Source organism: Choloepus didactylus, chromosome 17 (assembly GCF_015220235.1).
Source record: "Choloepus didactylus isolate mChoDid1 chromosome 17, mChoDid1.pri, whole genome shotgun sequence".
NCBI classification, from domain to species: Eukaryota; Metazoa; Chordata; class Mammalia; order Pilosa; family Megalonychidae; genus Choloepus; species Choloepus didactylus.
In genome coordinates this window covers 23,235,488-23,263,036 of record NC_051323.1, presented here as the reverse complement: position 1 = coordinate 23,263,036, position 27,549 = coordinate 23,235,488, and the positions used below count along the sequence as shown (strand labels likewise).

Sequence of the window (27,549 nt, the reverse complement as noted above, 5' to 3'; positions counted from 1 at the left end):
AATTACGGTTTACTTTAGGTTTTATGTAATGATACTGGGTGAGACAGTGTCATGTTAAGAACAGGGATGGTTCTGGAATCAGGTTCCTTTGGTTCAAATGCTGGCCCTGTTGCTTGTCGGCTGTGGAACTTTGGGTGGTGTCTTAACCTCTCTGCATTTCCAGTTTCTCACCTATAAATTGAAGATAATAGTATCACCTACTTTTCAGAGGTATTGTGAGGATTAAAAGAGATAATACCTAGTATGAAACTGTTGGTCTTGATAAATAATTGCTATTGCAGTTAATATGTTAATTAATAAGAATGTATTAGATAGTCACTTTATACAAGAGAAGTAATAGGCTATTAAATAAAGCAGGCAAAGAGACCTTTAGGATGTGTTTGTGACCAATCCCCCCACTCCTGAAATTAAAATACATTTTAATGATAATTTATTAAAACTGTAAGTGTCCCATTGATAAAGCTTTATTGGTTATTTTGTAGCTTACTTACTTTTTAGAGGTATGTTTTAAAAGAGACATTATAACCAAATGTCTGAATGATATTAATTACAAAGACTCTTTAAAGCACCATTTTTGGTACTTTATAGAGGCCCACAACTTGTAGTGAAATTACACTGCTGTGGAATCATGTGTCCACTAGAGGTCACATTATACTTTTATATTATTTAAAATCTCTTTTTCTTGCTAGTGTCAGTGAAGCCTACTTCAAGGAAAGAGTGAGCTGGAAATGACCATTATTGCTTCCTGCAAAAAATACTGTTTTTTTTAAAAAAAAAAACTGAATAATTACAGGAAACATCATTATATGTCATGGCTTTATATGTGACAGTTTATTACTTGATTGATTAGAAAATCAATTTGTATTATTGAAATAACAGTGAGATCTTAAAGTACCCAAGTTAGAAATAGAACCCTCTTACCTTCAGCTACAGAATAATCTGCATTTCTTGAAATTACTTCTGAATAATTACATGTGCATATAAAATCATGTATGAATATTTTTCTCCCTATGATATTTATTTTTATTAATAAGAGTGTGGATTTGGAGTATTACCTACTTGAATAATGACCTACATAAGCAACTTAAATTCTCTGGACCTCAATTTCCAAATATGTAAAATGTGAATAATAGTCATGACAGTATTATGGTGAATCTCATATTTAAGTGAATGTTCTATGCAAGTGATAAAGTGAGTTGTCAGATAACTGCTATTATTTTTGGCCCACTGAAACACATGATAGAAAAGAATATAAGAACCTCTAAACTTCTATGCTATCTTGTCTGATAGAATAGATTATTACTTGAGATTTACCTTTCTGAAAGTCGTATGTCTAATAATAGATATCTATTAAATGGACTATATTTAATATATTTTTTATTTTGGAAAATATTCTAAAAATTAACTTTACTCATGTGGGAAATTCGATTATGTGGAATTCTTCCTGCCATGATGCTTAATGTTACTATTTGTGTAGTCACAGCCTTAAGTGTAGAACTGCTATCTGGTTGAAAAATAATGAGTACTAATTTCTAGCAATTTCACATTTTCCAAGTTTGTTTCAGAACTAATGGTTTAATTGAATTTATGCATTGCTATAGTCTGCTTTTACTGATAATCTTGGTCCTGATGTGGATAGCACCAGTGTTCAAGTGATACCAAGGTAACCAAGAGATGGACCAAAGAATTATGGTATTAAGTAAAGGTGGTGCTTAAAATGTTTTCATTATATGTTAGTGACAGATTAAAAAGGTAATCTTAATGATTGTGTTTACATCACTGTGGGGAAGGCTTGATTAACATTTTCAGAATATAAAGTGCAAACAGTTTTTGAAATTTAATATGCAGAAATGATTGTGAACATACATAGAATACTGTCAGCTCAAAGAGGAAACAAATATATAAAAATAGATAATAATCTTCTTTACTGTGAATATTTGGTTTTCACTTCTTCCTCCTGCCTTTCTTAATGGTTACTGATGTCCCAAGAACTCAAATGCAGGTCTTCCTGACCTAGTCCTGCCTGACCCTGAAGCCTATAGTCACACTTTTTCCATTTTACCAGGCTGTATCTTTTAAAAAACCTTTTATCATTATAACATATTATATATTATTCATATTTGAAATGTTTCCTAATATATGTATTATACAAGTTTTTCTCATTTTATGAATTTTAGTTTTAAGAATCCCCACTAAACATCTATCTTGAATGGAAGCCACCATTTAAGGATTTGGGCTTTATTAGACCCAAGCTTGAGCCTTGGCTCTACGATTTATTTACTTTTCTGTTACTTTGGGCAGCTCCCTTAATCTCTGATTAGTTTCTTTATGTGTTAAATGAGGACATTCACTTCAATATACAATTGTTGAATGAATGATATATTTCATATCTAGCCTACTGATTTCAGAAACATTGCTTTTTTTTTTTTATTGTTGTTTTTTGAGGAGGTGGCTGTATTTGAAATTTTTATTCTTTTCCCTGCAGATAACAGATAAGAGAGTGTCCAGAAGACATGCCATTCTTGAGGTGGTGGGTGGTCAGCTTCGTATCAAACCGGTAAATATGTTGTTAATGATTTATTTTTAATTTATTATATTTTACCCTTTTCAGCTTCTGATTAGTGGTGCTTATTTTCTAAGGTTATGGAAATAGAGAATTAATGTCAGAATATATCCTTCTAAGTACCAAAAGATAATTTGGAGATAAAGATCTAAACTACTAGGGACCACCTACATTTGTATTTCATATTTACATTATTATATTGTACATAATGGGATATTATACATAAGATCTTATAGGAAAGCCCATAATTACTGAATCGTTGACTTTTGGGGGTAGATAAGGACCAAATTCAGTTACATGTTATAGTGTATTTCAACAAATTCTAGAAATTTGTTTGTAGAGTTGAATATTTCTAACATTTAGACCTTATTCAATTTAGGGTTTTAAAATAATTTTAATTTGAAAGTTTCTTTTGAGGGCTAGAACTTTGTTTGCGTTATCGTATAAGCACCAATTGTTTTCAGGGATACCCTATTTCTGAAAATATGCTGTGTGATTATTCCCTTTCAATTGCAGAATCTGTTGTGTTGGAGAATAAAATCTGTACATGAGTGTGATAGTTTGGAGCTGTATGCACTCCAGAAAAACATGTTAAATTTAGTCCATTTCTGAGGGGTGTGAACCCATTGCAAGTAGGATCTTTTGATGAGGTTAATTCAGTTAAAGTGTGGCTCATCTCAATCAGGATGGGTCCTAATCCTATTACTGGAGTCCTTTATAAGCAGAATGAAATTGAGGTAGATAAAGAGAATGGAAGCAAGACACTGGCACAGAACCCAGAAGAGAAGGGAGAGGCCAGGAGAGGCTGCTGTGTGCCTTGCCATGTGACAGGAGCCCAGGATCAAGGATCACCAGCGGCCAGCCCCAGTAATTAATATTTGTTGAATATATGAATAAGTGCTGTAGTGAGAACTGTACATGGCATTTCTGGGAACACGGATATCATGGAGTTTTACAAAATTATATTATTTTTTCCAGTACCCAATTTCTAACACCCTTCCAATGAACCACCATAGCCTGTGATAAATAGTTTGTTGTTGTTATTTTGTTACAGAACCACTGAAGCACATTGAAGGAAAGAATATAGATGTCTAAATTCCTCTCCTGCCTTTTCTGATGAACATAACATTAGTTTATATTTACTTTTTCAAAATAGCAATTATAGTTAAAAATACACCTGTCTCTTCAAAGGGAAGATTTTGCAGTGACTTTCTACATTAGTTATGTGGACTCCTCTATTCATGTTAATGGAATGAAGAACTTATTTTTCCTATAAATTAAGACCTACAGGACCTAATTTTTTGATAAATAAGACATTTAAATAATCCTTGATGATTAATTTCTAGTTATTTGTGCTATGAAAGCAGAGAATATTAGCTCCTAAAATAGGTTTGTAGACTTTTCTCAATTTGTATTGTTAGTATTCCAATCCTGCTGATAACTGATGCAGAAGTCAGAAAATAAATCAATAAACCAATTGTAATTTTTACTCTACTTATAAAGACAGACTCTTGGTTAATACCTGTAACTCCTAGTGTTTTTTGTAGCTTTGCTTATGCTCCAAATAATATCTGAAAAATTCATAATAGCAGAATAGTCATAAACAATGAGAGGATCCATTTTAATAACTCAGAACATTTTTTGGGGGTAGGTTAATCAACTGAATTGTGAACTGAATGAATATCAGAGTTTTTCTTTACACTCTTATTTACTCAATGCTGAGAAGAAACCATTCTTATAACAAAATTTGCAAGAATTACATTTTTTTATATACCAAAATAGACCATTAGGAAACCATCATTTATACTGATTCATGCATATTTTAAAACCTTATTTACATATTTTGTCACCATTAATCAAGAATATTTATATTTTAAACACCAGAATGCTTCTTAGAATGTTTTCCAAATAGGCTTAATAAAGGTACTTAGTTGGAATTGTGTCTATACATAGATGAAAAATATTCAGATACATATTGAATTTCTGTGGTTATTCAATAGAGTACTGATACATAAAGCAAGTATACCTAAATGAAAAGTGATTTTATTGATCAAGAATCCCCTCTTTGAGTTAAACTTTTTCCAGTATAAAGCAAGTGACATTTCTGTGTGGAAGTTTTGGAATATTCAGTTTCAGAGAGGTACCATTTAGAAAACGTTCATCACCCTTCTTGGTCTTTAATAAGATTATACTCAGATCATAAAACAAGCATATGACAGCAACAAGTGCCTTTTGAGCACCAAACTGTGGTAGAAACAATATTAGAAGCTAGAGCAAATTTCCTCATAAGATTATAACTATAAAAGTAAAATTAGGGCGCGCTTGCGCGGAGCCCGGCATAAGGGCAGAGCCGCAGCCGCGGGGTCGCCGGCGGTTGCCTGGAGACCTGGGTGGGTCCCTCCCTCTTTCCCCGTCCCCTGCCCCCCAGTCTCTTTTCCATCGAGACGCAGCGAACCCACCGCGGCCCCTTTTCCTCTTGCCGGCGCGGGCCGGAGCTGCAGCCTGTGACCCCGGGGAGAGGCGGTGCCGCTTCCCAAGATGTCGCAGACGGCCATGTCCGAAACCTACGGTCTGTGACAAGAAGTTATTACAGAGGTGCAGCAGGGGCTCTCCTTGTGTATGACATTAGCAGATGCCAGAATGCTAGCAAGTCAAAACATTGTGATCATCCTCTGTGGAAACAAGAAGGATCTGGATGCAGATCGTGAAGTTACATTCTTAGAAGCTTCCAGATTCGCTCAAGAAAATGAGCTGACGTTTTTGGAAACAAGTGCACTAACAGGGGAGAATGTAGAAGAGGCCTTTGTACAGTGTGCAAGAAAAATACTTAACAAAATTGAATCAGGTGAGCTGGATCCAGAAAGAATGGGCTCAGGAATTCAGTATGGAGATGCTGCCTTGAGACAGCTGAGGTCACCGCGGCGTGCACAAGCCCAGAGTGCCCAAGAATGCGGCTGTTAGGCTTCAGCGCTGGAGCACCCCAGGTGGGTGCTGACAGTCGGGAATATCTGTTTGCCCTGCTGATGTTGTACTCTTTCTTCACTGCACCAAGTTCCTCATGTGTTTATCTATAGAAATTGTTCCATTGCTTTTTGCAAGTAAATATGAAGAAGAGATGTGCTTACATAATTTAAACTTGTTCTGCTTGAAAGAAATTAAACTATATAGAAAATTCTAAAAAAAAAAAAAAAAAAAAAAGTAAAATTAGGAATGGTAAAGTTTATTCAAATTATACCTCTGTTGATATTTATCTTTTAAATACTGTTTAGTGTAATTTTATGAACATTCTGGTAAGTATGATCTTATAGACATGGGAGAAAGATAAATATTTTTACCCTTTTCTTGGTACCTGTATGTATGTATGTGTGTATTTAAATAGTAGCAACATATTTATAAACCAAAACTTGCCATTTTAACCTTTTTTAAGTGTACAGTTCAGTGGCATTAATTACTTTTACAGTGTTGTGCTACTGTCAACACCTTCCGTTACTAAAACACAAACCTTCATCCACCAAAATAGAAACTTTGTACCGTCAAGCAACAAATCCTCATTCCCCTTTTCCCCCAGCCCGTGGTAACCTCTGTTCTACTTTCTGTCTCTATTCTATTCTAGTTATTTTATTTAAGTGGAATCATGCAATATTTATCCTTTCTGTGTCTGGCTGATATGGCTTAACATAATGTTTTCATAGTTTGTCCATGTTGTAACATTTATCAGTAGTTTATTCCTTTATATGGCTGAATAGTATTCCATTGTATGAATATGTATGAATATACCACCTTCTGTTTATCCATTCATCCATCATTGGACACTTGGGTTGTTTCTGCCTTTTGGCAATTGTGAATAATGCTTCTATGAACCTTGGTTTTTCTAGCAAATGTCTGTTTGTGTCCCTGCTTTCATTTCCTCATGACATATAGCTAAAAGTGGAATTACCAGGACCTTATGGTAAGTCTATGTTTAACTTTTTAAGGCACCACCAAACAGTTTTCCACAGTAGTTGTACCATCATATATTCCTGCCAGCAATGCATGAGAGTTCAGTTTCTCCACATCCTTGCCAACTCTTGTTATTTTAAGTTTTTTTAATAATAGTCATCCTAGTGGGTTTGAAGTGGTATCTCATTGTGCTTTTGATTTGCATTTCCCTGATGGCTAATCATTTTGAGCATCTTTTCATGTGCTTATAGGTCATTTTTATATCTTCTTTGGAGAAATGTCTATTCAAGTCTTTGCCCATTAAAAAAATTGTGGAACATTTATATAGCACAAATCTTCCCATTTTAACAACTTTCATGTATATAATTCATTTATATTAATTGCATTCACAATATTGTGCTATAATCACCATCTATTACCCAAAGTTTTTCATTACTTCAAACAGTGCTCTGTACCCATTAAAAAAATTAACTCCCTTTTCCCACCAACCCCTCCTGTCCTCAGTAACCTGCAGTTTATTTACTGTCTTCATGAATTTGCTTATTTTAGGTATTTTACATAAGTGAAATTATATAATATTGTCCTTCTGTGTCTGGCTTATTTAACTCAATGTGATGTCTTCAGGATTCATCCATGTTGTAGCATGTGTCAGAATTTCATTCACTAATGACTCAGTAATATTCCATGTATGTGCATATACTTCATTTTGTTTATCCATTCATCTTTCATGGACATTTGAACTGCTTCCACCTTTTGGCTATTACGAATAATGCTTCTATGAATATTGGTGTTGTGTTATCAGTCCAAGTTCCTGTTTCAGTTCTTTTGGGTATATACCTATCATAGTAATTGCTGTCTCATATAGTAATTCTATGTTTAATTTCCGAGGACTGCCAAACTGTTTCTACAGCAGCTACATCATTTTACATTCCCACCAACAATGTACAAGGATCCCATTTGTTGGCATCCTTATCAAGGCTCATTTTCCATTTTTAAAATAATAGCCATTCTAGTGGGTGTGGAATAGTATTTCATTGTGTTTTTCCTTTGAATTTCTTTGGTGAGTAATGATGTTGAGCATCTTTTGATGTGAGTATTGGCCATTTGTATAATTTCTTTGGAGAAATGCCTATTCAAGTCCTTTGTCCATTTAAAAAATTGGGTTCCTTGTTTTTGTGTTGAGTTGTATGAGTTCTGTATGTATTCTGGATATTAAACCCTTGTCAGATACATGATTTCCAAATATTTTCTCCCATTCTGTAGGTTGTCTTTTCACTTTCTTGTTGATATCCTTTGCACAAAAGTATTTAATTTTTATGAAGTCCATTTGACCTGTTTTTGCTTTTGTTGCTTGTACTCTTGGTGTCTTCTCTAAGGATCCATTTCCTAAAGAAGGTCCTGAAGATTTTCCCCTGTGTATTCTTCTACCAGTTGTATGGTTTTAGCACTTACATCTAGGCCCTGGTCTTTATTGAGTTAGTTTTTATAAATGGTTTGGGTCAGGGGTCTTATTTCATTCTTTTGCAAGTGGGTATCAAGTTTTCCAACCACCATTTGTTGAAGAGACTGTTCTATACCCATTGTGTAGACTTGGCATCCTTGTCAAAATCAGTTGGCCAAAGAAGTGTGGATTATTTCTGAATCCTCAATTCTATGTCATTCTGTTTGTATGTCTTATACCAGTGACACATGTTTTGATTACTCTAGCTTTGTAGTACATTTTGAAATTGGGAACAAGAGAGCCCTCCAACTTTGTTCTTTCTCAAGATGTTTTTGGCTATTCAGGACCCCATGCCATTCCACATAAATTTAATGATTGGCTTTTTCATTGCTGCACAAAAGAATGTTGGAATTTTGATCGGGAGAAAGCAGATTCTCCTCCTTTCTCATGATTTGTTGTTTTCCCTCCTTCTTATTGTTGAAGACTCTTGTATTATATTTATTTAGTGATTTTTCCAAATTATTTTTGTAAAGACTGTAACCTTTGATGTGTGTAGTCACAGAAATTTCTGTTTCTTTAGCTTGTATTCAGCTAGTCTTATGACAGAGATTTTCTTGAAGGCCAGGAGTAAAAACAAAACAAAACAAAACCCCTTTTCCAGTCTGTGCAGATTGTCTCTGTGCTGGTACTCACCTTCAGTGCCTAGCCATCCTTATAGCAAGCCTACAGAACAACCTGAAGCAAAGCATAGTATCCTTGCAGGACATTTTAGCGCATGTATATTGTCCTAAGCATGCACATATTCCCATACAAATTCCCCTATTGACGGAGGCACTCCAAATGCCCTACTTTATCTAGGAAATATGCAGCCTTTCCTCCTGGTCAGGATGCTATATAACGTGTCTCAACTGGTAATTATTTGTGTCAGACATCTGTGGTTTGATAGTTTTCTTACAATGTTTTAGCAGTCTGCTAACCACTTCTGCATCCAGAGTAACTCGTGGGACAGGAGAGAGAGAGAGGAACATCTTGGATTAAATGCTGCCTAGATTCAGGCTGCCACCAGAAGGATTATAACAGACATAGATGCACCCCACTATTTGTATAACAATTACTCTGTTTTCTCCATCATCTGGGATCAGGGACCTATTCTTGGAGTGTGGACTGGCAATGCACCAAGTTGGGGAGGGTGTGAGGAAAGGGCTAGTAAAGGGCTCATGAGGTTTTCTTAAGGTTTTTAAATTTGCCTTCACCTTGATTCAGTATTTGCTGGTTACTGTAACTCTTTGAATGTTTTCCAGATCTCTGGAAAGTTGACTTTGCCAGTTTTTGCTTGTTTGTCAATGTTTCTGTGGGTATAGGAATTTTGGAGCTTCTTAATCTGCCATCTTCCCATGTCACCATTATTTTTGACAACTCAGACTGTTGAAGTTCTTTGGAGATGTCTGATTCTATGTACTCAGCAAGTTTTAGAATGGGGATTAGAACTCGGTCTCTTTTAATAAAAATGTAGTATTTTTTTCTCATTAAATTATACTTCCCAAGGCAGGATTCTCTGTCATTGGATGTTCTCTTCTTTAAAAAAATTTCTTGAAATTATGACTAATTGTAGACATCTTTTAACAAGAAGTTTTAGTGCTTTAAGGTGACACAGAATTTTAATAGTGAAAACAACCTTAGATTCAGACTTAGGCATGTGAAAATTTGATTTGGGTCAGATCTGACATTGTCTAACAGTGGGTAAGAAGACATTGTTTTCAATAAATAGCACTAGGACAGTTGGTTATTTGTTTGGGAAAAAAAATAAATTAGAACCCTGCTTTAAACAATATCTCCAAATCAATTCTAGGTGGATAAAATGTGAAAGGCTAAATTATAAAACTGTTAGGCAATAATACAGAAAAAAAATCTTTATGATTTAAGCAGTAACCATAAAAGAAAGGTTAAAAATCAATTACATTAAATTTAGTGATCTCTGTTTATCAAAGTACTATAATGAAAATGGAAATTACAACAGGGAGACAACATTTAAAGCACATGAGATTGTCAAAGGATTGATAACCAAAATTAACTTAAATCAATGAGAAAAAGATAAGCAACTCCATAGTAAAATAGACTGAAGACCAGCTTGGCACTCTACAGAAGGAGAAACCTAACTGGTTAGTAAACTTGAAAAGGTATTCAACCTACTTATTAAGCAGAGAAATGCAAATGAAACCACAGTGAGATACCATTTCATACCCAACATATTGGCAAAAATTGAGAAGTCTAACAATTTCAAATGTTGGTGAGGATGTGGAACAACTGAAATAGTTATATGTTGTGGGTGAGAGTTTAAATGGTACTAAAGATCTAAAGATGTAGGCATGAATTCCCTATAAGCCAGATCTCTTACATCCATGTAATGAGACAATGTGCAAGAATCTGCTTAGCAATTGAATTTTACTCTACAAGTTATTATGTTTACATAACTGTGGATAGAAAGCTGCTCCTTGAACTTGGTGATATATAGGTAGGTCCTTTGCTCAGTGTAATGCTTGATTTCTTGTTTATATTAATATAGTTTTCAAGAAAATGCTTATCCCCTTGAAAACAATTGATCCATTTATTCAGATGCTTATTATGTAAGCCCTGTTTCTAATTAGACTTGGACTTTAAATTTGGTTCCTGGTGGACCAAATTAAATGAATTTCTACCATTTTTTCCTCTAATATTTTCCCCTTTAAAAAAGTCTATAGTTCTCAGCAATTCTTGGAAATAGTGCATGGGGAGATGATGTTAGTTCATGAAATGATCTTAGCTTTTTCATGTGTCATGTAAATTTATTCTAAAATTTTGAATCAGTGGGGAGAAAATGCATTACAGAGGCAAAGTGATGATGTTCTCTGTAAATGACTGTCTCAGCAGTACTTGTTATGTCCTTGGGGTGAATTCATAGCTTTCATTGCTTTTATTTCATTTTAATAAAATCTTACTGGTTTTGTTTCTTGGATGATTGAGGCAGTAGTTCTATAACTACACGAATTGCAGAAGACTTTTTCTCACCTTTTTGTATTAATCCATCAAAACATACATCTTGGGTTTATTGTGCTTTTCTCTTTTGTACAGAAAATTCTTGAGCTGTTATCGTTTTTCTTCCCAGAAAATTATGCATATACTTGTAAAATAATATAATAGCTTTTCCTCAATTCACTCATTTAAAAAAAAAGTAATGCTTTCCTAATTAAAAAAAAATATTGAAAATAAGGAGGGCCTTTTTTTGAGTACACATCAGTCTTTCTTTATATTTAATGATACTGCAAGAGAAAGCTATAGACAATTGGTTTGTATTTTAGTTCCATTTCTTCAGGGATAATGCGTCCTTTGCACCACTTCTAAAGTTAGAGCTTAATCTATTTTCTTTGCATTTATAATCCCATGGAAATGTTAAAAGACACACACTAATAATATGGCTCTCAAATAGTTAGCTTTTATCTTTAATTTGTTGTAGGTTTGGGTTTGCTAATATTTTTTCTGCCCTTGTCTGCTCTTAGAATCAGTTTTAGTAGCTTCATTCATGAAATTGGGAAACAGTCCCTATTTTTCTAGTCTCTGGAAGAGTTTGAATATTCAACTTTAAATCCACTTGCATCTTGTTTTGGGAGAGGTTGAGAGGATTTTAAATTATTGATTGTATTTTTAAAATATTTAAGTCTAATCCAGCTCTCTTTTCTTTTTATTATTAAATAATTTCTAAACAAGCTACACACACTTGCATACACATGCATAAACATACATCCTTTTTTGTTAATAGTTGGTTTGCTATATATGCTTTAATGTAATGGTCAATTTTGCACATTTATGAATGTGTTGGTATAGAGTCATTCTAAAATTTTGTGAGTGTGTATGTGTGTGTCTTCTCTCTTTTTGCTTGATCAATCTTGCTAGAATTTGTCTACTGATACACAGCCAGTTTCTGTTATATTTCAGCCTGGAATTTTCAGTTTTTAAAAAATTGTCTTTTGGCTTTACAGGCTTTTTCTATTCTTTATTTTATGTTTGTTTTCATTAATGTTTACTCTGGTCTTTATTAAAGTGCCATTCTTACACTCCTTTTAGATTTTACTTTGTTTGTTTTCTTGATTTCTTAAATTAAATATATTTCTGGCCTTTCTGTTTTTCTTAAATAAGCATTTAAAAAATCATTTTCCACTAATTAACCACTTCAGCAGCATCCTATAGATTTCTACATGTGGCACTTCAATTGTTGTTCAGTTTTTTCCTAATTGAAATTATGTTATTTTTATTTGAGTTGAATTTTTGAAGTGTGTATTAAATTTCCAAATGGGGGGGGGGGCATATTTGGTTAGATAACCAAGCAATTTGTTATTGAGTTTTCAATTTAAATTAGCTATGTAGTCATAAAAAATATTGATATGATATGAATACATTGACATGTATTGATAGTTGCTTTAAGGTGTATTATTTATTTAATTTTGATAAACTGTTACGAAACATCAAGCATGTTTGCATGTTTGCTTGAGAAGAATATGTACTAATTTATAGAGGTTTCTATATAGTCATTAGATTGTTAATTGTGTTCATGTATTCTATATATTTAGTGATTTTTATTTGCTCAATTTAAATATAGTTTTTAAAATCCAGTCTAACAATCTCTGGTTTTTCACAGGCACGTTTTAGTCCATTTATATTCACATGGGCCATTTATATTTCTGATATATTTTAATTTATTTCTACATTCTCATTTTATGCTATTGTCTGTTTTTTTTTCCATCAAATTCTTTCTCTCCTGTTTCCTCCCTCCCTCCCTCCCTCCCTTCCTTCCTTCCTTCCTCTATTTTGACTAAATTTTATATGTTCCGTTTCCCCTTCTACTTGTTTGGAAGTTAAATACTCCATTTCTGTTGTTTTACAAGGCCATCTTCAGTGTGATTGTGAAAACCCTGTGGCTCGTACTCCCTTTATCCAGTGTATGGATGGATGAGTAGAAAAATGGGGACAAAACCTAAATGAAAAATAGGGTGGGGTGGGGGTGTGTGATTTGGGTGTTCTTTTTTTATTTTTATTTTTTATTCTGATTTTGATTCTTTCTGGTGTAAGGAAAATGTTAAAAAATAGATTGGGGTGATGAATGCACAACTATAAGATGGTACTATGAACAGTTGATTGTACACCATGGATGATTGTATGGTATGTGAATATATATCAATAAGACTGAATTAGAAAAAAAAAACTAAATGAAAAATATGGTGGGGTGGGGGGATGATTTGGGGGTTCGTTACTTTTATTTTTTATTCTTATTCTTTCTGATGTAAGGAAAATGTTCAAAAATAGATTGGGGTGATGAATGCACAATTATATGATGGTACTGTGAACAGTTGATTGTATACCATGGGTGATTGTATGGTGTGTGAATATATCTCAATAAAACTGAATTTAATAATAATAATAAAAATCTCACCTTTAAATTTTTAACTTGCTTACATAAAGTGTACTCCATATCACTCACCTGAAAAATACAAGGACCTTAGACTCTTTTACTCCTGATCAACATTCTTCCCTCTTACATGCTTTTTTATCCTGACTTAATTTCATCTTGTTTGTTTCCTATAAATTTTATCATTATTATTGCTTTATAGGTCAATATTTGTTTATATTTATGCACCTTTTTACCATTTTCTTGACTCCCTGTTTCTTCTTTCCTTCTGAAGCCTACCTTCTGGGTTAATTGTTCTTATTTCTGAAAAATATCCTTTAGAAACTTGTTTTGTGAGCATCTTTTGATGTTATTTGCTTTGTTTTTATTTTCTGATAATGTCTTTTTTTCACCACTTTTCTGGAATGGTAATTTAGCCATGTCTAAAATTCAAGTTTGATAGTTATTTACTTTTGATACATTAAAGATTTTCTGTAGTCTGCTGGTTTCTGTTTTGCTGGTGCAAAATCAAGTTGGCTGTTAGTCTCTTTATTTTTTAATTTGTAGGTAATATATTTTCCCTTTCTAGGTACTATTAACATTTTCTCTTTGTATTTGTTGTTCTGAATTTTCTCCATGATGCATTCACTTGTAGTGTCATTAAAAAAAACATTCGTAGCCATTTTCTCTTTATATTTCTCTTCTATTTTCTTTTCCTGGAATTCAAATTAGACATATGTTAAAAATTTTTTTATTCTATTCTTCCATGTCTGTTAGCTTTGCTTTCTATTTCTCGTATCTTTTTCTTTGTGCTTTATTTTGGATAATTTTTTTTTATCTCTCTTTCAGGTCACTGATTCTCTCTACAGCTATATCTAATCTGTTTAATTCATCATTGAGTTTCACATTTTGATGATTTTGTTTTTCATTTGTGGATGTTCTATTTTGTTCTTTTACTAATGAGCCTGCCCTCCCACTCCCTTTTATTGTCTTGGTCTTTTCTAATTTTTAAAATTCTATCTTTTTTTCCTTTAAAAAATTTGAACATACTTAATATTTTATGTCCAGTATGAATTTTATCAGAAGGTTTTGGGAAATTAATCCTGTTTATTGGTTTTGGCCTCACTCTTTCTCTGTCTCTCACTCATTGTCTCTTTCTCTCTCCTCCACTCTCCCTCTCACTCCTTCTCATGGTGGATTATTTCCTCATCTGTTTTGTTTTTTGATTCTGAGCTCTGGTTAAATAGTCCTTTATCTGTGGTATTTCTTTAAAGCCTCAGTTGAGGGGTGAGTGCCTTATGAGAATATTGTGTTTGTCTTTATCAAGTAGTCCAAGGTGCTGCAGATTCAGGTCCAATTTCTGTTTATATTTCAGCCTTGGAATTCCTGATCCATATACCTTGTTTAAATGTAAAATTTGAACTAGGCCAGGCCCATGAATATGAATTCTAAGAGGAGAATTTTTTTGTTTGTTTTATCAGTGCTCATACTGGGTAAGTTTCCTTGTCATAGCCCCTTGCTGTTAGGTAGATTTCTTTTTAAATCTATATTTTCCTACAGGCCATAGCCCTTTAAGGGTCTTACCTTTTGAGTCACAGTTCCAGCTCCTCCCATTGTGTGGAACTAAGGCTTTGTTTCCTGTCTCCTTTCAGTTTTTAAAACTCACAGCACTTCAAAAGTAGGTGAAACTAACAAACTGCAACCCAGTAGCCTTGACTCTTGAAGACGTATGTACAACAATGTAGCATACAAGGGGTGATGGTGTGACTGTGAAAAAAAAGTAGGTGAAGGATGAGGAGAGGGAGAGGGAAAAGGAGAGGGAAGGAGAGGAGAAGGAAGGGAAAGAGGAGGGGAGAGAGACAGTGAGAGGAGGGGAGGGAGGGAGAGAGGAAGGAAGGAAGGAAAAGAAATAAAGGGCATATGTGGTAGGGAAATGTTGGAGTTCTGTTATTTTTACAACTGTTCTGTAAGTATTTCAAAATAAAAAGTTTTTTTTTTTTTTTTTTGAAGTATAGGCGAAAGATATGTTTTTTAGCTTTCTCTTCATTTTTAGGTCTTAGGAATTTCCCTTCCTTCCTGGCAGGCCTAGCTATGCCTTTAAAAGCATGTATATTGTAGTTTACCCAGAACTTTTAGTTATTGTGTATCAGAAGGGTCATTTCCAAACATGGAAATTCATGTATCTTTATTAAAATCAGGAAAATTGTGTATTCCAGAGATGCTATACTTTGACTTTTTATTGTAAGTTATTTCTCTTAATATAATTAAAAAGTTATTAAATTCATGTTCCTTGTGGATTTCATGTATGTATGACGTTTTAGTTAGAGTATATATAATTTGACATAGATTTTTTACCTTATTTAATGAGTAATTTCTTTAGATTTAACTTACAGGATCAACATTAGATTTTCTTGGAATGTCAATTTTGCTCTCAGTTCTGGTGACCCTATATGAATAGTTTTAGGTAAATGAAAAGATGCTCATGGACACACTCATTGGCCCACCTTTGTGGTTGCATTTGTTAAATAGCTAATATTTAGTCACCTATAATTTAAATATTAAGTGCATTCAACTGAGGAAAGAAATATTTATGTGGATGTTTCTTTGTCTTTGGGTCTGTGATGCATTTTTAAATAAATGTAATCAGTTCCCTCCAAGTATTTTACCTTTTCTATTGGAATTTTATGCCTTTGTAATTAACCTTCTTGCCTTTATAACCTTAATACTATATTCAGTATTTAATGTTATTTTGGTATTCATCTGAATCTTTACAATACTGATTAATAAAGACATGTCTTATCCTAGAAGGAAAACCTTATTTGAAGAATATTCAACATTCAGGCAGAAGTTATGTTTATTCATAACTGTTTTGACTCTGTCTCTCCTGCTACCTAACATTCCTGTCTCTGATAACGATGGTGTACTCAAGGAGGAAAGGCTTCACTTAATAGTGAGGTTTTTTTTTTTTAAACAAACATTCCCAGGATGAGGATTAACAGGGAACATTTTCCAAGCCCAGAGGTAGATCCATGTGATTAGATCTAAGATTATGTGAATAGGGCAATGATTTCATTGTGTGAAGATGGTCAGTAAGGTTAGAAACCATCATAGATTCATGAGAGTTTTAACTGCTATATTTTGTTTATATTAGGGAGATATCAGAGGTTTTATACAGGGAAATGTGGAAGAATAACTTGGGAAATTGAAGTTGATGGAGACAGGGAGTCTTGATGTGAGTTTAGCACAAGCAAGAAATGTGAGCAGTGGGTAAGATTTTGAATTAGGGCAGTGACTGCAAATGATAAGAAATGGATGGAAGAGATACTTCGGAGGTAAATGATCTGGGGCTTGACATGACAGTTGGATGCAGTGGGAGACTACTGTAGATGTTCAATAAATGTTTATGAATATTTTGGTATGTTTTAATATTTAACAGAAATTAAATCAGAATATATTCCATTTACCCCTGAAATTCCCTACTCTTATTTTTTTTTGTAGAAATATGTTTTTTAAATAAAAACAAAGGAAAAACAAATTATAATCCAAAGTAGCCTACCAAAGTTAATAACATTATTTGCTTCATGTTTTATAACAGTATTCTAAACTTGGTACTTAGTTTATATTCTATAATGGCTTAAGATTTATGAAAGAAGCCATATTTTATTCAATTTTAACCAAGTTTCCTAATGAAAAGAAATTTGTTGGGGTAAGGGTGGTGAAAAGAAAAGAAAAAAGAACTGACACATTTCTAGGATTTCAAAGTATCCACATTAAAAGCAGACCTTTTATAAATTTCCTTAATTTTTCCATAATGAATATTTTCTCATTAGGAACAGAAGTTTTCACCCCCTTCATTCATCCTGAGTTCTAGACTGTTCAAACTGAGGGTGAATGAAATATATCTTAACACCTACAGATATTTTAAATGGTTAGAATCAGAAAATGTTTTGAAATATGAAAATATAGTTAGCCCAGAAAAATGTCTCAGGATATTTTGAAGAAGTATAAATAGAAAAGCTGGGAATGTTCAGCATATGTCCAGTCTCAGGGTGAGTCTTGCTGCTGTGCTGGAGAGGTTGTTGATGTCTCCAGAAAAATAGTCTCATTAAACCAATTAAGTAGATAGATGGAAGGATGGTAAAGAGAAGTTGCTCTGTATTAGATTCTAATTAAAAAAAATCAAAGGACTGCGTTACTGTAGATTGCTATTGTCATACACTAAAGATTATTTGTTTTAATTGCCAAGTGATGTTGAAGACAAAAAGGCTATTTTATCTTTGGAAATGCTTACTTCAGCTTGATCCTCATTGGAATTTTTAAGGTGCTTTTTAGTAGGTCTGGGTTATAGAGGCAACTCTCATTACCTTTGCTAACATGGAGGCAATCCATGGCAAAAATAATATAAAATAGTGACTATTGTAGCAGTTTTGACTTTGAGATGTATTTAGTACTTGTGATTTGAATATTGATGAAGATCTTCATAGTTGGAGTTTTATTCAAATAAAATGAGAAGATTCCTCTGCAAGGAGAAAAAACAAAGTTGTGTTGTTTAGTTGAGAGATTTGTACAAAATCCCTTGTTCCATAGTTTCTCATTTTAAAAATCATAGTAAGAAACTCTTGGGAGAAAATCTGGTAAGGAAGCTAACCAAAAGTTTATATCTAACTTTTTGGAAATAAAAGTTAGGATGGGGGTCTAGTTTCCATAGTTAGGGTTATTTTTCATGTTTCTCTGTTCCACGTCCATTGTCTCTTTATTAAGCGAAATGGAAAAAAGTACCTTTTAACCAGTTAATTGATGTTTGCTTTTTTTCTTTGATTCTCAGAGAAATGAGAAGTATCTTACAGTTTTTTTTTTCTTTTTTATGTATGAATAATTATGATACTTATAAATACCAGGTATATCAGACTTTTAGGTCTAATTTATACTTAAATAGTTTTACATTTAATTTTGAATCAGTTCATTCTCAGTTGTATTTTTGTCATAATTTTTAATTATGGTATTGTGTTTTTTCTTTTTGTTAGATACACACAAATCCATGTTTTTATCAGTCTTCTGAGAAAAGCCAGCTCTTACCATTAAAGACAAATCTATGGCACTGGTTAAATCCTGGGGATAGTTTTTCTTTGTTGGTTGACAAATACTCCTTCCGTGTTTTCTCTACACAGTCTGAAACAGACCTGGAATGTACTTTAAGGTAAGATCACCTGATGAAATAAGAGTAAGAAATGGTATTTTGATCTAATTCCTCAGACATCCATAAATGCTTCACTAGAAACCATTCTAGGATTAAACTGTGTTGGAGACATAGCAGCTACATAATTCTTTGTGTGTGTTTATGTTTGTGTATGTGTGTTTCTAGAAAACATTTTATTTTAGAAACTTATGCCCGACTAGTGATTGCTCCCCCATGTGATGTCTTTTACCATTGTATTCAGAATGTATTTTCCATCTAATAGTTACCAAGATAATTAATTTTAAATTGACTATATTTTCTTCATTAATTTTAGCTTTTTAAATTTTATTTAGGTATTTAACTTCTGACTTAGACGATGCATGTGTAACTTTAAAAATAACAGAAAATACAGGGAAAGGAAACTGAGGAAATGAGGTATAGAATAAATGATACCAGTGTAGAAAATTCATATTCTAGTTTTGCTGAGCCAATTGTTAGAGGATTATTTGGCTTTGTTTCAGGTTTTAAATTACAGAACACATAAACTGGACCTAGACTTAGATGGGCAAAATTATACAGAGTTCTCTGATTGTCATGGTTTTAAATTAAAATTCATTCAGTAACAATAAGATATCTAGAAAAGTGTCCAAATTTTCCAAAATTGAACAACATACTTCTTAATAACCTATAGCTCAAAGTAGAAATCACAAGAGATATTAGAAAACATTTTGAATAGAACAATATGGGGAACATATTAAAATTGTGAGATGCAGCTAAAGTAGTCCTTGGAAGGAAATTTATATTTAAATACCTGTATAAGAAAAGAGGAAAGCTATAAAGCCAATGATCTGTTTTTCCGCTGTAAGAAGGTAAGGAAAAAAGGAGCAAATTAATCACAATGTAAATAAAAGAACAGGAATAATAAAAATAAGTATGCCAGAGAACCTAAGATGGTGCCTAGGTGAGACAGGGCAAAAAAACACACCTCCGTGCACAATACTAGATAAAAACCAGAAAGTGACCCAGCACATCAGTTCCAGTGTAGCACCAGCCAGACAAGGTCTGCTAAATCTACAGGGACTGTGCATTTGGTGAAACCAGGAGTCTGGATTCTGAAACGAGTGAGTGAGTCGGCTGAAAGTCCCTCAGCCACACTGCGGTGTGGGGAAATGGTGGGTTGGCGTTTGGAGATGGACTAGTTCTTGAAAAAAAAAAAAAAAGCCCGGGAGCAGATGCAGATATGACGGGGAGAGCCACACAGGGAAGCATGGTGGGAGCGGGCTGGGCTAACACCTCGGTGTCTGGCGTGGAGGATACCCCTTCCCACATCCACTGCTGATTTTCTCGGGGCCAGGGGAGCAAAGGGGAGCCAAAAGGAGAAAAAAAAACCGCACCACTTGCACCCATCTCCCCGGCAGGCAGGGGAAACGCCTGCTCAGGGCCAGACCCACAGCCCAGAGCTGCGCCAAGAAACCCAGTGTGACAGGGAGTCTTTCCCGCAGCACCACGCACACACCACAATATTGGTTGTGGACAGGGGCCTTTAATACACCCATGGCTGATTGTCCCGGAACTGGGAGGGCGGAGCTGCGTGAAAAGGGGGAAGTTAACGCGTCCCATTCAACCATCTTTGAAGCAGGCTGGGAACGCCCCCGCATGGCCTGGCGTCCCAGGGCTTCCCTGGAGGCCAGCGCACACTTGTGACATGACGCGGCCCTCCCACAGCAGAAATCCTGGAAGAGCACAGCAGGGAAGGGGGACCTGCTTGGAAATCCTAGGAAACCTACGCCAATACCAAACACTTGCGGGTCAGTGGCAGAGATAATCTGTGGCAAGACTGAAATGAAGGCTTAGACTTTTGCAACAGCCTCATTCAGGGCGGACAGCACCAACAACACACCCAAATTTAGTGCACCAATTGAACCTCACAAGAATCAGATCCCCACACACCACAAAGACAAAGTTGGAGAGAACTGACTTGAGGGGAATAGGTGACTCACGGATGCCATCTGCTGGTTGGTTAGAGAAAGTGTACGCCACCAAGCTGCAGTGCTGACAAATTAGAGATCAAGTAAAGCAAATGCCAAGAGGCCAAAAACTGCAGAAAATCTTAAAGCAAATGATAAAACCAGACGATATGGAGAACCCAAACCCAAACACCCAAATCAAAAGATCAGAAGACACACAATACTTGGCGCAATTAATCAAAGAACTACAGACAGGCAACGAGAGCATGGCACAGGATATAAAGGACATGAAGAAGAGCATGGCACAGGATATAAAGGACATAAAGAAGACCCTAGAAGAGCATAAAGAAGAAATTGCAAGAGTAAATAAAAAAATAGAAGATCTTATGGAAACTAAAGAAACTGTAGCCCAAATTAAAAAGACTCTGGATACTCATAATACAAGATTAGAGGAAGTTGAACAATAACTCAGCCTCCTTGAGGACCACAGAACAGAAAATGAAAGAACAAAAGAAAGAATGGGGAAAAAAATAAAAAAAATCGAAATGGATATGACAGATAAAATAAAACATCCAAATTTACGACTCATTGGTGTCCCAGAAGGGGAAGAGAAGGGTAAAGGGCCAGAAAGAGTATTCAAAGAAATTTTTGGGGAAAACTTCCCAAACCTTCTACACAGTATAAATACACAAGCATAAATGCCCAGCAAACTCCAAATAGAATAAATCCAAATAAACCCACTCCAAGACATATTCTGATCAGACTGTCAAATACTGAAGAGAAGGAGCAAGTTCTGAAAGCAGCAAGAGAAAAGCAATTCACCACATACAAAGGAAACAACATAAGACTAAGTAGTGACTACTCAGTGGCCACCATGGAGGTGAGAAGGCAGTGGCATGATATATTTGAAATTCTGAGAGAGAAAAATTTCCAACCAAGAATACTTTATCCAGCAAAACTCTCCTTCAAATTTGAGGGAGAGCTTAAATTTTTCACAGACAAACAAATGTTGAGAGATTTTGCTAATAAAAGACCTGCCGTACTTCAGATACCAAAGGGAGCCCTACCAACAGAGCAACAAAGAAAGGAGAGAGAGATATAGAGAATTTTAACAGACATATATAGAATATTACATCCCAGGTCACTGGGACACAACATTTTTCTCTAGTGATCACAGATCTTTTTCCGGAAAGGACCGTATGCTGGGACATAAAAACAAGCCTCAATAAATTAAAAAAAAAAAAGAATATATTCAAAGCAAATTCTCTGACCACAATGGAATACAAATAGAAGTCAATAACCGTTAGAGGCTTGGAGAATTCACAAACACCTGGTGGGTAAAAATAAGGGGGAGATGAAAACATTCCCGGATAATCAAAAGCTGAGGGACTTCATCACCAGTAAATCAGTCCTATAAGAAATGCTAAAGGGCGTTGAGCAGGTTGAAAGGAAGGGACACTAAACAATTGACTGAAACTACATGAAGAAATAAAGATTTCCAGTAAAGATCACATGGTAAATATAAATACCAATACTACTGTATTTTTGATTAGTAACTCCACTATTTACTTCCTATAGGATCTAAAATACCTAAACTGTAATGATAAATAAGTGGTTTTGGACTCAATGTAAAATATGTAAGTTTTGACAAGAACTACATAAAGGTGGGGGAATGTTGGAATATAGGAACATAGTTTATGTGTCTTATTGAAGTTAAGTTGGTATGAAAGAAAAACAAGATTGTTATAGATTTAAGATGTTAAATTTAAGCCCCATGGTAAACACAAAGAAAGTATCAGAGAATATGACCATAGAGATGAAAAGTAGAGTATGGTGTACGAGAAGTGGGAGAAGGGGCAATGGGGAGTTAAGAAATGAGTGTGGGGTTTCTGTTTGGGATGAAGGGAAACTTATAGAAATGGATGGTGGGAAGGTGGTGGCATTGCAACATTCTAAATGTGCTTAATGCCACTAATGGAATGCTAGGGAGGGGTTGGAATGGGAAGATTTAGGCTGTATATATGTTTCCACAATTGAAAAAAAAATGCAGTCTAAATAGATGACAATTAAGTGCCAAGGATGATCCTGGATGGGATCTGAGGATGGAGGAGAGGAGGCTCAAAGGGGCACAGATGGGACATAAAGAAAAAAGAAAAAGGAAATATAGAATGTAAGCTTTGTATCAATGTTGAATTTCTTGAACTTCTTAGCTGAACTTAATGGGATTGCATAAAAAAATGTTCTTGTCCATGAGGAAGGTATATGTGAATTATATTGTTTGTTCAAAGATACGTGCAGCTTTCTCTCATATGTTCAGAGGACAGAGCAATTGAGGATGGATGATAGGGAGGGAGGGAGGGAGAGAGGGAGGGAAAGAAAGAAATGGTGGTGTGACAGGATGTTAAAGGTGGTAGATCGGGGTATTGGGGGAGGGGGTTCGAGGTATGCTGGAGTTCTATGTATGGGGTTTGTACTGTTTTTGCAACTATTCCTGTAAGTTTGAATTTATTTCAAAATATAAAATTTATTAAATTAAAAAAAATAAGTATGCCAATATCCATCTGAGTCTCTGGTTTAGTTCGGAGTTGTCAGGTCATATGGTAATTCTAAACATAGATTTATGAGGAACCATCAAACTGTCTTCCACAGCAGTTGTGCCATTTCACATTCCAAACAACAATGAATGAATATTCCCTTTTCTCCACATCCTCTCCAATTCTTGATATTTTCTGTTTTTTAATAGTAGCCATCTTGTGGTATGGAATGGTATCTCATTGTGGTTTTCATTTGTATTTCCCTAATGGCTAATGATGTTGAGCATTTTTCATGTGCTTATTTGCCATTTGTATTACTTCTTTGGAGAAATGTCAATTCAAGTCTTTTGCCCATTTCTTAATTTGATTGTGTTTTTGTTGTTGAGTTGTAGGATTTCTTTATATATTCTGGGTATTAAACCCTTATCAGATATGTTTTAGTTTCATGATAAAGTTCCTAGATGCACAAAAGTTTTTAACTTTAATGAGGTCCCTTTTATCTATTTTTTCTTTCATTGCTTGTGCTTCTGATGTAAAGACTGAGAAAACATTTTATAGCACAAGTTCCCGAAGATGGTTCCCTATGTTTTATTCTAGGGGTGTTATAGTTTTGGTGCTAATATTTAGATCTTTGATCCATTTGGAAGTTAATTTTTGTATATGGTGAGGGAGGGGTCCACCTTCATTCATTTGCATATGGAGACCCTGTTTTCCTAGCACTGTTTGTTGAAAGACTATTTTTTCCCCATCTAGTGGTCTTGGCACCCTTGTTAAAAATCAAATGACCATAAATGGTGAGGGTTTATTTCTAAACTCAGTTTGATTCCGTTGGTCTATGTAGTTTTCCTTATGCCACTACCACACTGTTTTGATTATTGTAGCTTTGTAATAAGTTTTAAAATTAGAAAGTATGGGTCTTCAAATTTTGTTCTTCTTTCTCATGGCCTTTTTGGCTATTTGAGGCCCCTTACCCTTCCAAATAAATTTGATGATTGTTTTTCTATTTCTGCAAAGAAGGCTGTTGGAATTTTTGTCAGATTGCACTGAATCTATAAATTGCTTTGGGTAGAATTGCTATGTTAATACTATTAAATCTTCTAATCCGTAAACTTGAAATGTCCTTCCTTTACTTAGGTCTTTGATTATTTTTAGCAGTGATTTGTAGTTCTCTATGTTAAGTTTACATCCTTGTTAAATTTATTCCTAGATATTTGATTCTTTTAGTTACTATTATTAATGGATTTTTTCTCATTACTAGTCTATAGAAAACCTACTCATTTTTTTCTGTTTACCTTGTACCCTATCACTGTGCTGAATTTGTTTCTTAGCTATATTGTGGATTTTTCAGGATTTTTTATATATAGGATCATGTCATCTATTTCCTGTTTTCCAATTTGAATGCCTTTCATTTTCTTCCCTCTCTCTCTCCTTCCCTCCCTCCCTCCCTTTCTTCCTTCCTTCCTTTTGCTTTAGCTAGAACTTCCAGTACAATGTTTAATAACAGTGGTGACAGTAGGCATCCTGGTCTTGTTCTTGAAGGGAAAGTTTTCAGTCGTTCACCATTAAGTATAATATTAGCTGTGGATTTTCATATATACCCTTTATCATGTTGAGGAAGTTTTCTTCTGTTCCTATGTTTTTATGTGTTTTTATCAAGAAGGGGTCCTTAATTTTGTGGTGTAACTTTTCTGTTTCAGTAGAGATGATCATGTGGTTCTTTTCCCTTTGTTCAATTAATGTTGTGTATTACATTAATTGATTTTCTTGTGTTGAACCATCCTTGCATACCTGTGATAAATACCACTTGATCATGATCTATAAATCTTTGAATATGCTGTGGGATTTGATTTCTGGTATTTTGTTGAGGATTTTTACATCTATATTTATAAAGGATATTGGTCTGTAATTATCTTTTCTCATGGTATCTTTATCTGGCTTTGGAATGAGGGTGGGGTTGGCCTCATAGAATGAGTTAGGATGTGTTCTCTCCTTTTCAGTTTTTTGGAAGAGGTTGAGCAGGATAGGTATTTGTTCTTGGAATGTTTGGTACAATTCACCAGTGAAGACATCTGGTTCTGGGCTTTTTCTTTGTTGGCTGATTTTTGATTACTGATTCAATCTCTTTACTTGTTATTGGTCCATTGTGATCTTCTATTTTTTTTTTTTAATTTTTTAATTGAAATATATTCACATACCATACAGTCATCCAAAGTGTAAAACAGTTGTTCACAGTATCATCATATAGTTGTGCATTCATCACCACAATCAAGTTTTGAACATTTTCATTACTCAAAAAATAAAAATAAGAATAAAAAGACAATGTCCCAGGTATGCGACATGCAAGCCAAGTATCAGGAGGGGAGACGGCCCCATGCTGTCGAGGTATACACAGTCAATTTGGAATCTCGGTACTTAATTATACAAGAAGTTCCTGCAGTGGGAGCGGTGAAGGAATTAGTTGAGTGGTTTGCTTTTTATGGTGCAATTGAACAGTAGATGAATACCTGGCAGAAGAATTTACAGAAGTTTATCTTATTAAATTTCTGAATTTACAAAGTGCAAGCCAAGAGAAAAATGGATGAACAGAGTTTCTTTGGTGGATTGCTTCATGTGTGCTATGCTCCAGAATTGGAGACAGTTGAAGAAACTAGAAAAAAATTACAAGAGAGAAAGGCTTATATAGCTAGAACTACTAAAAGTAAAGACCATTACATGACAAAAGATTTTAGACAGGACTTCCACTCAGAGATGTCTGGATTTTGTGTAGCTACGCTGAACAGTTCTGGGAACTCAAATCCTTATCTTCCTTATTCTTGTGAATTGCCTTTATGTTATTTCTCATCAAAATGTACATGTTCATCAGGGGAGCATGTGAACACAGCATCCAGTGCCTCTCAGGATGGTAGAAACCATGATGAAACAGTGGAGCATGATAACCACAATAACTCTTTGCAGAAAATACAGATGAAAACTTTAAAGAAATCATTACCTTGCCCTGATGCACAAAAGGTTAATACTTCTTCAGATGCAGTTGACAGATTTATGCCTAGGACAACCCAGTTGCAAGAGCGGAAAAGAAGAAGAGGAGATGATCGTAGACTTCGAACTTTTCTTGTAACAAATATGAGTAGTAGTGATATTTTGACTGGGCCTCTATTACCAGATATACCTAAAGTGGATAAGGATGATGACTCGTTGAATACAACAGCAAATTTAATTCCGAATAAACTTAAAGAGATAATTTCTTCTGTGCCAAAGCCTTCAAGCCTAGAAGATGTGCATACAAGCCATCCATTAAAACAAAGATTATAGATCACCAGCAGTAAATTATTTTTTATTTTTAGTCTGTTGTTTTAATTCTTGAAATTTTACTGCTGCTATTTATGTGCTCCTCTTTGTAATTTCATTCATGCTATTTGTCTAATATTATTTCTAAAAAATTATAGTTTATCATTCCTTATGATGTTATTATTTTGATCCATATCTTAAAATTGCAGGAACTGTCTTGTCATATAACATTACCTCTCATATTTTTTCATTACCTCTCATATTACAGTAACTATATGTAAGCTAATTGAATCAAATATAAAAACTTTACAATACAAATAAGTTAGACAACCTGGCTCTGTTTCTGATTTTCTTAATACAAAGTATTCTGTGATTCACATTCAAAAACTAGAAGTCAGGATGTTTCTGAATGCCAGAACTTCAAAATCAAGACAATTCTGTAAAATAAAAAAGTTAATAAACTATTAAAACAGCTGAAATTAGAATCTTACATGCTTTGGTTAATTCCTAAGAAGAATTTACTTGGCTGTAGCAATCAAAAGAAAATCAGTACTTGGAAATGATAAATTTATTTTACTTCTTTTGGCACATCTACTTTTTTCTGTCAGTGGACCACATAATTGGAAATCCAACTGTCCAAGTTGTTTCCAGTTTTTTTAATTGATTAAAGTAATTTGATAATGCCCATTTAAAAAAAAAAAAAGAAAACATCCCATACCCCTCCTCCTCCATATTATTCATTTACTTTTTGTTCCCATTTTTCTACTCATTTCTCCATACATTGGGTAAAGAGAGTGTGAGCCATAAGGTCTTCACAATCACACAGTCATACCATATAAGATACGTAGTTGTCTGATAACCTCCAAGAATCAAGGATACTGGATTATAGTTCAACAGTTTCAGATATTTCCTTCTAGCTATTCTAATAAACTAAAAATTAAAAAGGGATATCTATATAATGCATAAGAGTTACCTCCAGAATGACTTCTCAACTACATTTGAAATCTCTCAGCTACTGAAACTTTACTTTGTTTCATTTCTCTTCCCCCTTTTGGTCCAGAAGGCTTTCTCAGTCATATGATGCAGGGTCCAGGCTCATCCCTGGATTCTGTTTCTTTTTGAGTCAGTATAGATAGCTTGTGTGTTTCTGGGAATTTGTGCATTTCATCTAGGTTTTCTAATTTGTTGGCATATAGTTCTTCATAGTATTCTCTTATAATACTTT

The 27,549-nt window shown here is 34.4% G+C and overlaps 1 protein-coding gene and 1 pseudogene across 5 annotated transcripts in view; both read left to right on the top strand.

Moving 5' to 3' along the window:
* Positions 1-27,549, top strand: part of APLF (aprataxin and PNKP like factor) — a 145,558-nt gene that overhangs the window by 25,694 nt on the left and 92,315 nt on the right. For 3 of the 5 annotated variants that reach the window (XM_037807214.1, XM_037807213.1, XM_037807215.1), the window contains exons 2-3: positions 2,486-2,557; positions 18,384-18,556. In XM_037807214.1, coding sequence (XP_037663142.1) covers positions 2,486-2,557; positions 18,384-18,556 — 245 coding nt within the window. Of the gene's footprint in view, positions 1-2,485; positions 2,558-5,377; positions 5,548-18,383; positions 18,557-27,549 lie in introns of those variants that run through there. The other 2 variants (XM_037807216.1, XM_037807217.1) reach the window with 2 other exon arrangements.
* On the top strand, positions 25,251-26,527 carry LOC119512500 (annotated as a pseudogene).